A 14742-nucleotide genomic window follows, 5' to 3' on the forward strand; every position below is an offset into this window, starting at 1 on the left:
TACCACATCGCTCCAATTCACTCTATTCCTTGCCCTCCTTTCACCCTCCTGCATGTTCAGGCCCCGATCACACAAAATCTTTTTCACTCCATCTTTCCACCTCCAATTTGGTCTCCCTCTTCTCCTCGTTCCCTCCACCTCCGACACATATATCCTCTTGGTCAATCTTTCCTCACTCATTCTCTCCATGTGCCCAAACCATTTCAAAACACCCTCTTCTGCTCTCTCAACCACGCTCTTTTTATTTCCACACATCTCTCTTACCCTTACGTTACTTACTCGATCAAACCACCTCACACCACACATTGTCCTCAAACATCTCATTTCCAGCACATCCATCCTCCTGCGCACAACTCTATCCATAGCCCACGCCTCGCAACCATACAACATTGTTGGAACCACTATTCCTTCAAACATACCCATTTTTGCTTTCCGAGATAATGTTCTCGACTTCCACACATTTTTCAAGGCTCCCAAAATTTTCGCCCCCTCCCCCACCCTATGATCCACTTCCGCTTCCATGGTTCCATCCGCTGACAGATCCACTCCCAGATATCTAAAACACTTCACTTCCTCCAGTTTTTCTCCATTCAAACTCACCTCCCAATTGACTTGACCCTCAACCCTACTGTACCTAATAACCTTGCTCTTATTCACATTTACTCTTAACTTTCTTCTTCCACACACTTTACCAAACTCAGTCACCAGCTTCTGCAGTTTCTCACATGAATCAGCCACCAGCGCTGTATCATCAGCGAACAACAACTGACTCACTTCCCAAGCTCTCTCATCCCCAACAGACTTCATACTTGCCCCTCTTTCCAGGACTCTTGCATTTACCTCCCTAACAACCCCATCCATAAACAAATTAAACAACCATGGAGACATCACACACCCCTGCCGCAAACCTACATTCACTGAGAACCAATCACTTTCCTCTCTTCCTACACGTACACATGCCTTACATCCTCGATAAAAACTTTTCACTGCTTCTAACAACTTGCCTCCCACACCATATATTCTTAATACCTTCCACAGAGCATCTCTATCAACTCTATCATATGCCTTCTCCAGATCCATAAATGCTACATACAAATCCATTTGCTTTTCTAAGTATTTCTCACATACATTCTTCAAAGCAAACACCTGATCCACACATCCTCTACCACTTCTGAAACCGCACTGCTCTTCCCCAATCTGATGCTCTGTACATGCCTTCACCCTCTCAATCAATACCCTCCCATATAGTTTACCAGGAATACTCAACAAACTTATACCTCTGTAATTTGAGCACTCACTCTTATCCCCTTTGCCTTTGTACAATGGCACTATGCACGCATTCCGCCAATCCTCAGGCACCTCACCATGAGTCATACATACATTAAATAACCTTACCAACCAGTCAACAATACAGTCACCCCCTTTTTTAATAAATTCCACTGCAATACCATCCAAACCTGCTGCCTTGCCGGCTTTCATCTTCCGCAAAGCTTTTACTACCTCTTCTCTGTTTACCAAATCATTTTCCCTAACCCTCTCACTTTGCACACCACCACGACCAAAACACCCTATATCTGCCACTCTGTCATCAGACACATTCAACAAACCTTCAAAATACTCATTCCATCTCCTTCTCACATCACCACTACTTGTTTTCACCTCCCCATTTACGCCCTTCACTGAAGTTCCCATTTGCTCCCTTGTCTTACGCACCCTATTTATCTCCTTCCAGAACATCTTTTTATTCTCCCTAAAATTTACTGATAGTCTCTCACCCCAACTCTCATTTGCCCTTTTTTTCACCTCTTGCACCTTTCTCTTGACCTCCTGTCTCTTTCTTTTATACTTCTCCCACTCAATTGCATTTTTTCCCTGCAAAAATCGTCCAAATGCCATACACCAAAATTTTTTTTTTTTTTTTTTTATACTATTCGCCATTTCCCGCGATAGCGAGGTAGCGTTAAGAACAGAGGACTGGGCCTTTGAGGGAATACCCTCATCTGGCCCCCTTCTCTGTTCCTTCTTTTGGAAAAAAAAAAAAAAAAAAAAAAATAACATTTATTCCCCAGAAATTGTTTCCTTTATTCTATAACTAAATGTCCTTGTGAGTACTGACATAAAGCATACCATCCAGATGACACCTACACACTCTCTAGACTTTTTCTAGGTGATTGAGATGTGTAACACTTTTCCATCTGTAGTGGTCTTCTGTTAGCAACATCTTTTGTTGATTGGCAGAAGCAGACATCAGCTGGGAAGCTTTAATTCATCATGTGACAATGATATCAGAGGGAGAAGCCTAAGGGTTAGGCAGAGAGTATAATGGCCCAGCATTGTATCCTTACTGCTTCCAATAAAGGAAGTCCTGACAGGGGTCTCTTTGACCATTAGGCATGATATGCCATACTAGTGTTCAGACCCACTGACCATTATGCATCACAGATGAGTTTGATAGGCAGCTCAGATTTGAAATGAATGAGGTCTTGGTAAAACTTTTCCTCTCTATATGTTTGACTGCATGCTTACATTACTTAGTCTAGTCCTAGGTTACACCTTCAACAAATGATGAAGAAAACTTGCAGTGGTTAACAGTTGATATAAATTTCTGGTGAAAGATAACTAAACCAAAGCAGAATTATAATTTTTGTGAAAATATGATTTATGTTAGTCTTTCATAAAGACAAAGAACTGATCTGAAGTATGAAGCTTTTTAGGAAAATGTAGTTTATGTTACTGTCTTTGTTTTCATATGTCAGTGTTGAAGCAATTTGTCATGTATTACATAAAACACACCTAAGAGCCCACTACACTATAGTTACAAACAGGTCACCTGGCACCCCAAGCTCACACACACAACCTGTACCAATAATGGCTCACCTAAGAATGGGCTATCATTGACAAGAGCCCATACCAAATTTAGTGAATCTTTACACACACACACACACACACACACACACACACACATTTGAACAATCAGTGTGTAACCCTCAGTCAGCTGTCTTAGATGTCTTGCTGCTACAGTATGTCAGATTAATGCAGACAGCATACATAAATTTTAGAGGTTGTATGATAACGGAGAATGTTTAATAGATAGGGCCCTATGAGTGCTAAATTCCCTCCCCATAATAACAAATAGATAATTACCCTCCAAATGGAATCTTCACTCCAGTTAACCAAAATTCTTCTGTCTTAACTTGAGAAGCAAAGTATCCATCATTAACTTTTATGACATGAACTCATGAGCTATCTAGCCTGCCATCCTTTAACTCAGAAAGATGCTGTAGCTCCTTGAGTTGCACATGAAAGTGAAGAGGAAAATTCCAATGATATTCTTCATTAGGTGAAAGTAGCATCTCCAGATGCTTAAGCCTTTCAGGTTTTGCATCAACTGTTTGCTGAAGACAATTTATTCCTTAAGAAAAAAACACGGAAGTGATGTTACTATAGCTGCCAGTAAGGATTCTTCACTTAGTGCCACTTAATAAATGGTATTCTTAAACTTGACCTTCTATAGCGGGAGCCCATGGAAAGGAAGGAATCTTAACTCACAAATGATAGATTGCCGTAGATGTATTACTTTCTCCACAGGGGTCTACGGTGTTGGCGCTTCCAGATTGACAACTGCAAACAGCTGCTCAAAAATATGCCAAGTGCTTCTTTTTTCCAACGCCTGAAGATGAAACTATTTATGAGACGGACTTACAGAATTGCATGTTGGGCTCAAGGCATCGGAAGGCATAGCGAGCAGGAGGTGAATGATATTGTACGGAAAGACCTGGCAGCTGTCTCCCATTTCCTTGGTCAGTAGCATTATGTATTCTAATTTCTTTTTTATTTTTTCCTATACTTTAATATTTTCTTCATACTTGTCTTTCTCCAGTGTAGCAAGGTAGCACCAGGAACAGATGAAGAACAGCCCCATTTGTTCATGTCCACCCTGTAGCTGTCATGTATAATACACCATAATCTGATCCCTCTATCCACAACCAAGCCATGCATACCTATCTGAGATTTTTTTCATTAGTTTCATATGCCTTGGTTCAGACCATTGATGGCATATTGCCCCCAGTGTATCACATTACCGCAATTCACTCTGTTCCATGCATGCCTTATACCTCCCAGCATGTTTAAGCCTCTAACATTAAAAGCATCCTTAACTCCATCCTTCCACCTCTTCCTCGTTTTGCTCCCTCTTCTTGTTCTCACCATGTTCGACGCGTATATCCTCTTAGTCAGCCTGTCCTTACTCATTCTTTCCATATGTCCAGACCGTTTCAGCACACCCTCTTTAGCTCTCGCATATGTGCCCCCCTTACTACTATAATTCTTTCTTATCCTATCATTTCTCATACAATCAACCCTCCTCACGCCACATATTACCATAAAACATCTCTTATCCAACACACAGACCCTCTCCCATACTTTTTTTTATTGTTGGCCCACCCCCTTGCATCCATACATTATTGGGACTATTATACCATCAGATAAAACTATTTTTACCCTTACACTGCTCAGTGATCCCAGGATCTTTGTCCCCTCACCTGCCGTACTGCCAACTTCAGCTCCTACAGCCCCATCCTTTGCCATGTCCACTCCCAATCAGAAAAAACACTCCACTGCCTCCAGGTTCTCTCCATTTGGACTCGCTTTTATCAGCCTGTCACTCTTTCCTGTACTAAACTTCCTAATCTTACTTTTATGCTCTCTCAAACTCAGAAACAAGCTTTTGCTGTTTCTCAACTTGAATCTGCTATCAGAACCTTGTCACTGTCAAACAAGAACTGACTCACCTCCAAGGCCCCCCCCTCACCACCAACAAATTGTAGACCTGCCTTAGGGATCATATGGTGTCTTTTTGGTTATGGGTATGGAAGTTTTCACTTGTATATTTTCAGTTACTTGCATTGCAGTTTATCTGGATAATTTTCACAGTAAATGTCAGTTATGTTTTTAACTGAAATAGCAATAGATTTTTGTGGTATAAGTATATTTATCATTTATGTTATCAGTTCTGAAATATATGAAAAACAGTATAGTACCCTATACAAAAATTTTCTGCTTAGCACTGTTTTCCCTTAAGGTAAGAAACCATTCCTGATGGGAGAAGACCTTTGTGAGGTGGACTGCACTGTTTTTGCCTTCCTCTCTCAAATCATGTGGTGTTATGATGGCTCACCTTTTGTTACCATGCTCATTGGTGAGTGAAAGAACAAATATTCCTTGTATTTTAATGTTAAATCATAGCAGTATTTTGATTTTTTTTAGAAACTGTCAGTCTTTGATATGTTAATAGAACTGTGCAGTAAAGGTAAAATGTTAATAGAACTGTGCAGTAAAGGTAAAACTTTTCCTTGTATTTTTTTTCATTGATTTTTCATTACTGCACTCTAAAATATCCTTTGATTATCAATGAACCACATATTCAGGTTCCTCCCCATTTTATATAATATTGATATGTCCCCTAAGCCCACCATCTGCATGGGAAAGCACAACATAGACCCTAATTCCTTAGAACTGTTGTTCAAAGGTACCTTTAGATTAGGTACCAAATTTAGATTATCCAGGTTTTGTTTGTCTGGAATTTTGATATTTGTATTTTTTTTTCATTATTTTGCTTACATATGCATCCTCCAGGGAAGCAAACTTTTTTGTTATACATAATCGCTGTTTCCCGTGTTAGCGAGGTAGTGCCAGGAAACACGAAGAATGGCCCATCCACTAATATACACATATATGTGTATAAACGCCCACATATGCTCATGCACATACATACACAGACATTACATACATACACATATACATATTCATACTTGCTTGCCTTCGCCCATTCCTGTCACTACCCAGCCCCACAGGAAAACAGCATTGGTATCCCCTGCTTCAGCAAGGTAACACCAGGAATACAGACAAAAAGGCCCCAGTCATTCACATTCAGTCTATAGCTGTCATGTGTAATGAATATGTTTGTGTCAGTTTTAGAAGCAAACATATTCATGCATATATTTAATGGAACATTTTATTTCTGTTATTGTAATTCCCTCACATTTATTATATTCTTTTGCCAGGATTCCCCAATCTGCCTGCCTATGTTTTAAGAGTGAAGGAGAGACTTTGGCCAGACTGGGACCAATGTCTGGCAAAACCAAAGAAAAGCTAAGCTACCAGTGCACAAGATGTATCCTTGCACTTAGTGTGTAATGGGTTTAATTGAGAATGAGATATTATTTTAGTCACTGGAGTCTTCATCTGAATCACCCAAGAAGCTAATTTAGGTGATTAACTGTTGTGTATTTTGAGGGAAGGGATGGTAGCATGTTGTAGTAATATATATATATATATATATATCTTTTCTTTTCTTTCAAACTATTTGCCATTTCCTGCGTTAGCAAGTTAGTGTTAAGAACAGAGGACTGGGCCTTTGAGGGAATATCCTCACCTGGCCCCCTTCTCTGTTCCTTCCTTTGGAAAATTAAAAGAAAATAAGAGGGAGGATTTCCAGTACCCCCGCTCCCTCCCCTTTTAGTTGCCTTCTACGACACGCAGGGAATACGTGGGAAGCATTCTTTCTCCCCTATCCCCAGGGATAAAATATATATATATATATATATATATATATATATATATATATATATATATATATATATATATATATATATTCCCTGGGGATAGGGGAGAAAGAATACTTCCCACGTATTCCCTGCGTGTCGTAGAAGGCGACTAAAAGGGAAGGGAGCGGGGGGCTGGAAATCCTCCCCTCTCTTTTATTTATTTATTTTTTTTTTTCCAAAGGAAGGAACAGAGAAGGGGGCTGGATGAGGATGTTTCCTCAGAGGCCCAGTCCTCTGTTCTTAACGCTACCTCGCTGACGCGGGAAATGGCGAATAGTATGAAAGAAGAAACAAAATATATATATATATATATATATATATATATATATATATGAATGTTGCTTGTAGTTTGTATTCTTCCATGATTAATTTCAGTGTATTTAGTGTATTGCAATTATTTGATTTGTGTAATTAGCTTAGAGCATCATCTTAAAAGTTTGTTTGGACATGATGGGTTGTATTGGAATGAAGTATCACATGGGAGTATTATCATATGAACAGTGGTATTTTTGCCATATAGGTTACAAAACATAAATTACAAAACATAAATTTTTCCATCTTCAGTTTGGAACTAGGTATATCATCTATTTGGTACTAGGTATATCATCACTTATGCTTGGTGGTATAAATGCATTGATCCTGCACAAAGATAGTCAGTCTAATGATAATAAAGAAGCAAAGATTATCAAGATCAGTTGTATTAATACATTTATGGCATATATTCTTTTATTTTAGTAGTTTTGGTCCAAAGTTTACATTTTTTTGAAGTTTGACAAGTCATACAGACCTCCACCACAAAATCACAGGAGACCTATCTATCTTCCTTCTTGATGCAGGACACACAAAGTCTGGGCTATATACGTATTTCATACTAAAAGAATATTCTGAAAACAAATGGAGATTTCCACTTGGAATTAAGCCAGGTTATTTTAGCATGTACTTAAAACCTGTTTCCATTTTCTTTAAAGAAGTTGCTTTGGTTGATTTTCTTCAACACATCCAGAACATAATTACTTGCCAATACATTATTTGGAATTAACTCTTCATTATTTTTTCATTGTCATTTATAGGACTCCCTCAGTCAAAAATTAAGGATATGAGATCAGAGAGATATTACTTAACATTTTCTTCAAAGTTTTACCTTCCCTGAAATCATTGCCCATTAGTCAGTTATTACTTCTGCTGGGATAAGAAATGAAAAAAGCCTTATTTTTACATCATTACCAACAGAACAGACAGGAAGAGTTCCTCAAAATCAGATTTCTCTATCTGAGAACACATCATATCAGTAGTAACACACTACATTAAGGTATCTGCACAAGGAGTTTTGCTCTGATTTTGTCATGATATTAAAGTTAAGCTTGTACTAGGATATTCTATATGAAGAGTATCAACTTTCATTGTTTACTTTTATCAACATTTGAAACTACGGCTGGGTGTTGTACATCAGCAGTAGGTTAGAAAAAATGGAGATAAAACTTATTGTGCATTACTTCTCTAGCTGGGATGGTGTCTGCTCAAGAGATTCCATTGGGTATGATCTGGAGTGCTGCCATACTTGATCCTTTGAAGCTGCTGCAACTTATTCATGCCAAGTTTTGAAAGAATCGAGTGTGTATATTTACTTGGGAGGATTTAGGCACTCGTTCCAGTCAGGCCAGAGGAGGTCCCTAAGACGAAACTGGTACATCTGAAGATTTGGGAAGTCATCTGGAAATGAACTAAGAACACTCAGTATCCTTCATTGGTGGGTGAAGTTTTTATATAAATCTACATATTGTTTAGATTTCTATTGTTTAAATGAACCATTGATACTCAAGTTGCATTTATAGTATGTAACCCAAGGAACCCTTTTTAATGGAGTTACTGTAGGTGTGCTCCAAGTGGAATCTGAGCAACGTGGGCTCCTTTTGATGGAGTGGTCCTCAAGAAGGCTTTACTCCATTTCTTTTGTTTACAATGATATAGCCTTGTTGTAGGTGACTTTCATGTGTTACAACTTAGTTAAAACCTTGGATTACTGCTAAGTTACATATGTGTATACAGTGTGTGTATACTTATACTGTTTTTTCATGATCACTGTTTTCAACAATAGTTAGATAGTGTGATACATTTGCCCACTAGAAAAGACAGATACACGAGTGGAGACTTTATTACAACCTTCAAGTTCCTAGATCAGTTTGACAGTAAGCTGTTCTTTGAGAAATAAAAAAACAACAACTAAAGGTCACAGTAGGAAGGATACCAAGAAGCATATAGAAAAGATGCAAAGTTCTTAAGTAGTATCAGAGTTGTAAATGAATATGTAGTGAAGCTGTAAATGCAGATAGAAAACAAAAGTTCAGAAATTTATATGATAAAGAAAATTCAAGAAATGGAGCCCCACAAGAGTAGAACTCCCTTCTTACACTTTACAAATAGGTTATTACTTTAACTGCATCAAAAAAATGTTACATTTTCAAAGCACTATAAGTGTTGCTTACATTTTCAAAGCACTATAAGTGTTGCTTACATTTTCAAAGCACTATAACTGTTGCTTATGTCTCATGAACGAACACTTATGCAGAAGAGTAATTGGTCTTATTCTGAGGCATCTTGTTTACATTGGTTGTGACTTTAATTTACATATCAGGTACCCACTGCCTTTCACCTCGATATAATAACTTATAGCTCCTTCAACTGTAGTATACATTCCATATGCATTAACTGGAGTGCTTACATGGCTAGAAACTGGTGTTCCATGGCATGCCCATACCATCTGCACAATGTACCTGCCTCTATGTACAGGATGAGGAGGAAGTTCTACACATATGTGGCCCCATCCCATGTGCTTTCTCTACAACCATACAGCTTAAACTTTTGTATCCTCTTAGCATTCACAGTATCATTACTAAGCTGATTCCATTGCTCCACTACTCTGATGCTACAAAAATACTTCTTTAGGTCTTTTCTAGCAAGCTTTAGCTTGGATTCTTGTTTTGGCCTTTGTTTGCTTATCATTTTTAAAGGAACTGCACAATGTTGAAATAATCAAACTTAGAAACTTCAGGGTTGTGATCAAGTTCCCTTTGCTCTCATTTTCCATGGTAGGCAAGTTTATAGCCTCTAACCTCTCACTGTAACTCAGCTGTCTTATTACTTATTTCAGCCACCATTTTTGTTGTCCTCATCTGGACCTTCTTTATTAGTTTTTCTGTTTAAGTGTGGTGACCAAACCTAAGAAGCATATTCTAGATCTGCTCTGTGATGTGCTGAATGTAGCAATGAACAACATGGACAAATGCTGACAGCAGAAGAACATGTCAGCCTCATCCCCTCACTCCTGAAAGCATAAAACATGGAAGAATAGACCTTAGGATATCCTTCATTATACCTCAGTGTGGATGGGAGTCATCAGAACATTTTGGCACAAAAACCCATCAACCACAGTTTCAGCAGCATATGATATGGGGCATAGCAAAAAGGTATCCTTACCAGTTCATATAATAATAGGGTTTAGGTTGCACTGACTGCATTTGGGAGATTAGGTCCTCACTTCACTCCACCAGTATACTGAACCCCTCACTGTTTTGGATAATTCAGAATTTTGAATCTTCTCAACTATGGTTACCATTTCTCTTTCTTAAGTTCTTCATGTGTTTCCATTTTTGTAATGGCTTTAGGGATCCACCATTCAATCCAGTAAACACACACTGTATCAATTAACAACCTAATTTCCCTTGGAAACCTCGTTACACAAATGACCAAGTCTACCTCTATCTAAAGACTTGTTCAGACGCCAGAATTTTCTCTCCTGGGCTGCAATTTCAATTATACAAAAGATAAGTGTATCGTTGTTTGGAATGTTGGCGCAGTTTTAAGAGAACACAGTTCTATGCAGTATGATTCTTCAACTCTGACCTCAAAGCTTCTGAGAACTGTCTGCCTGCATGCCATTGCCATTATTGAGGTTACAATAGTACTCAGCTCTGTATTGAAAATATCCTGTTGGATAATTAGGAACATGAGAATAGGCTGTTTTATGATTTTGCTTTAACTCTGTAACTTTACCCTTTTATTTGTTTTTTGACTGCAATGATCATTCTCTCTTTCAAAGGAAAACTTTCTATCGTTCAAAAGATCCTACATTTTTTTCTCCTTTCTGCCCAATATTTTTAACTTGGCTTAGTGTTATTGAGGACTTGCGTCCATATCTGTAGTACTTGTCATAGAGAATTGTAGTTTAATAATGAAATAATTCTTGAGTATGATCTTTATAGACTAGAGTCCTCACCGATGAGCATTGTGATATATGGTGAGCCTGGATAGTTGTACATGATTTGCGTCAAGAACCCAAACATAGTGCAGTCCACCTCACATGGTTCCATCCCCATCAGAAATGGCTTCTCACCTGTAAAATCCATAGGAATGTAAGACATGTCCATAATGAGAGCTATTTAAATGTTTATCCATCAGTTTATAGACAATACATATTAACTTAACGATGCATAACCTCTAAAGAAAGAAAAAACAATGGAAAGGAAAAGTTTGTTAAGTTCATACAAAAGTTTTCACCAGTGGTTTTTACCTAGGTAATGAGAAATGGCAGCTAGGTCTTGTCTCACCATGTGCTCCACCTCTTTTTGGGTGTGCCTCCCAGTGCCTTGTATCCACAGTGCTTTAAGAACCTTCCAACGTAAGAAAAATAGTGCCAGACGCAAGAACAAGGATACCTGTGATGTGCTTTGGATCAGCCCACGGCAGCAGTCAACACTATATCGCCAGAAACGGAGGCCCCTGCATAGGAAGTATTCATAATATGAGTAATTTTACTCTTAAATGTACAAATGCAGACCCTGTTCAGAGATTTTCTGGTCAAGTAAAAGTATCTTAAAATGCATCAGCAGATAGGTAAGAGCCCTGCATAAGACTTGTCTCTCAATGCATGTGACATTCTCAGCATCTTGGAAGAAAGATTTTAACACTTCCCTATTCAGTGATGATAGAAGACTGACATTTTTAATTTGATGGGTTTCCTGCAGGAAATCCATATACTATACAAGATAGAGCTTTTTTTCAAATGGACTTTAACTAAACTGTTACAGGAGGACAATTTTGGGTTATTTAGTAAATATGAATAACACCTAAAAGCTACTGTTTCTGAACAGTATCCCCAGTCACTGATTCAATTGCATGCCTTCCTCTCCCACTCAACAGGAATAATTACGCAGATGTAATTAACTCTATAAAGAACATTCAGGAGTCCTACCAGGCAAGGTGTTCACAGGCCATGATGTTGAAGGTTCTTGCCACTGCCCGCTGCACCTCTGTCAATCCACTGCTAAAGTCCTTGTTGTACTGCCGCCCCAGATGTTCTATCACCAACTGAGAGTCCGCGAACTCTTCCCCATTGAGAGTGATCCAGGGACTCAGACCTTTAGGGCCCAGTGGTTCTGTAAAGTCCATCTGATCCATATGTAATAAAATCTGAGTTAGGGTGATTCTATTTTCATCGAGAGAGATATTTAGGATACATATTTTCCACAGTATGCCTCATTGACCTACCAAATTGAATGGTCTTATGATTTCAATTCTTCCGGTACAAGGGATTGCCCTCAGAGTTCGATAACCTCTCCTTTTTGTTAATATTTCGTTCTTTAGCATGCAGCCTGAAACGTGCACATGAAAATACAATTTTCACGTAGATATTGACTCGGTTTGGTAATTGTCAAAGCTGGTTATATGTTTTTAAAAACATTTTCCTTTGCTGACATGATTTAGGTTAATGCTTATATGGTACAGGATGTAATGTACTCACTTTAGACTTCTTTCCTCCGCCTACGTATTCCTATGTTCCTTTCAACCAGTCATTTTTTTTTTTTTTTTTTTGCTAACCGGACAGTCTATTCCATGAAAACAAGGTAAGAGTTAGATTACAGTTTCTTGCATATGAGAATAATTTAGTTCCTAACTCTGCATGGTTTCTGCCCAAAACTCCCTGTCTCACATTTGTTTGATATTCCCATGAACCCAAACACGTCCATGACACCTCAAACATCTCACAAATCCTCATCATTTGGTATTTTCTAACCTTTATTTGCTCTAAGATACCCTCTGGTCTCGCTAACCATCACTCCATACAGTACTGGGCAAAGCACTCTCTCTGTTACTCGCACCGCTACTGGAGTGTTTTTGATTCTTTTTCTTTTTTCCAGAAAAGGGTCTTCAAAGCAATAGTATAAAATTTCCATAGATTTAAAAGTATGTTTTGTATTCATAGTGCATACTAAAGACAAAGTCAAGTATTGTCACTAATATTTAAGACAACTTTGGATTCATGGAAAAGAAAATAAGACAAAAACATGATAAGCAACGTAGACTGACATTCTGTCGTCACGAACGGAAAGCAATAATAAAATGAAGTTCCTCACCACGTAGGGGATCTTAGCGAGGCGGAGGTACGTCTCCAACTTGAGAACATAAGGGGAGGTACCGGGTGAGAAGCGTTCCCTGGGAAATCCGTGGAGGACCACGACATCCCTCCCAGCCGTGGCCCACTTCTTCCTGAGGAGAACAAGACAAACCAAAGAGTGTGTTCTTGAAAGAGAAACATAATTGATGGCACTTGATTTACTGCAGATGCACTGAATTAACTTATATGTTTGAAAATGTGAAATTATCTGCAATTAAAGCATTCCACTTAAATTACAACCTTCTGCTCCTCTTGGACAGGTATATGTGGAGTTTGATGGCACCGAAAACCAAGATCACTGCAACCGAAACGGGTCTGCTCTTGGTGCTACAGAACCAGCGAAACCCATCTCGCGCAAACACCACACATTCCTCCAAGGTTACAACCACCATGGTGTTGCTGTGAAGGTTAGTTCATGGTGAGGTATGGGCAGTAGCCACCAGAGGTTCATACACTAAATAGACAATAATTCTCTTTGCCATATTGCTGGCGGGGCCCCAGGAACCCTTTCTGAAAGGGTCCTTGTGGTACAACAATACTCTTTTTCCTTGGCCGCCTACAGCAACACTAAGCAGCAGGGACGAATGGACTCTGATGAGGCTGTACACTTCGTCCCCTGATGCTAATGCATAGAGCACTAGGAGACTTGCCATGTTTCTAATAAAAGTGCATATGATAAACCCTAGATGAGAAACAAGCATACTGGTTCTCCTTTCCATATGGACCATTATAAGAAAAATAAAAGGTAAACGGAAAGTGGTGCCGCTAAGGAGCCAACCAGTTTGCTGTAAATGCACTGAATTACATGGGTTAGGTAGAAGTTTGATGACATTGGCCGTAGTTATCCAAGGTATTCAAAGCATTTCAAACCTCATGAAATAATTAAAACCTTTCTCATCAGTCGATACAAGAGTTTTATGAACACATTCATGGAACCAGTTTTCGAAGAAACCCAAGTTTCAAGGAAAAAAGCAAGCGAAGTCATAATAAACATTTCTGAAAAGTTGTGACGACTTTACTATGAAACAGTTGTTATATGATAAAAGTTTTCAGAAAAAGGACAAAACTGGAAGTTAACAAGACATATAGCCAAGGGAGAGAAGAAACATTTAATCAGCAACTGATTTGTGAATTCTGGAAAAACTTAAGCGGTGAGTATTTAAATACATGAGATTACCTTTGGAAGTTTCGAGACAGTATTAGACGTTAAAACAGGGACAAGAGAAGGGCACAGTTAACTTAAAACTTCTTCACCTTATGCACAAACAAGAAGTCGGGAATAATAAGTACTGAGTATAAGACGTTAAAACGGACAAGAGAAGGGCACAGTTAACTTAAAACTTCTTCACCTTATGCACAAACAAGGAGTCGGGAATAATAAGTACCTGCTTTCATGAAGGCACAAGTCCGGCTGGATGAAACCTCTTGGGATACCCCTGTTAGTTATTATTAGACCAAGTTGCCAAACGCTTCTGAAACTGATAACATCAGTGTTGCCATCATTGGTGAACTAAGAAACAAAACACTGAACAGTAACATATTCCATTAAATCACGTGGCATTATTGTGAAAATATTAGAATGAAAAAAGACCAAATTAGAAATATGAAACGCAACTCACCAGCTCTTGATGATGCATATGATAGAAAAACATTAGTTATGATCACTCTTATCTGAAACTAAAGAAA

General features: G+C 38.6%; 1 protein-coding gene across 1 annotated transcript; it reads right to left on the minus strand.

Moving 5' to 3' along the window:
* Positions 1–7285: 7285 nt before the first annotated feature.
* On the minus strand, positions 7286–14693 carry LOC139763228 (failed axon connections homolog). Its single transcript, XM_071689090.1, has 8 exons — positions 14676–14693; positions 14442–14534; positions 13297–13455; positions 13016–13148; positions 11854–12050; positions 11173–11381; positions 10879–10995; positions 7286–8315 (listed from the first exon to the last, which is right to left on the minus strand). The coding sequence occupies exons 3-8, from the start codon at positions 13446–13448 to the stop codon at positions 8227–8229; spliced, it is 897 nt and encodes a 298-aa protein (XP_071545191.1). The 5' UTR covers positions 13449–13455; positions 14442–14534; positions 14676–14693; the 3' UTR covers positions 7286–8226.
* Between the last annotated feature and the right edge of the window lie 49 nt (positions 14694–14742).

This window comes from Panulirus ornatus, chromosome 46 (assembly GCF_036320965.1).
Source record: "Panulirus ornatus isolate Po-2019 chromosome 46, ASM3632096v1, whole genome shotgun sequence".
In the NCBI taxonomy this organism is placed as follows: Eukaryota; Metazoa; Arthropoda; class Malacostraca; order Decapoda; family Palinuridae; genus Panulirus; species Panulirus ornatus.

Bases quoted from the DNA above. Each gene is read 5' to 3' on its own strand.
- LOC139763228 (XM_071689090.1), bottom strand. From the start codon at position 13,448: ATGGTGGTTGTAACCTTGGAGGAATGTGTGGTGTTTGCGCGAGATGGG. The intron at 13,149-13,296 runs GTTGTAATTTAA...TGTTCTCCTCAG, and splicing joins CTGTCCAAGAGGAGCAGAAG to GAAGAAGTGGGCCACGGCTG. The intron at 12,051-13,015 runs GTGAGGAACTTC...CATATGGATCAG, and splicing joins TCGCTAAGATCCCCTACGTG to ATGGACTTTACAGAACCACT.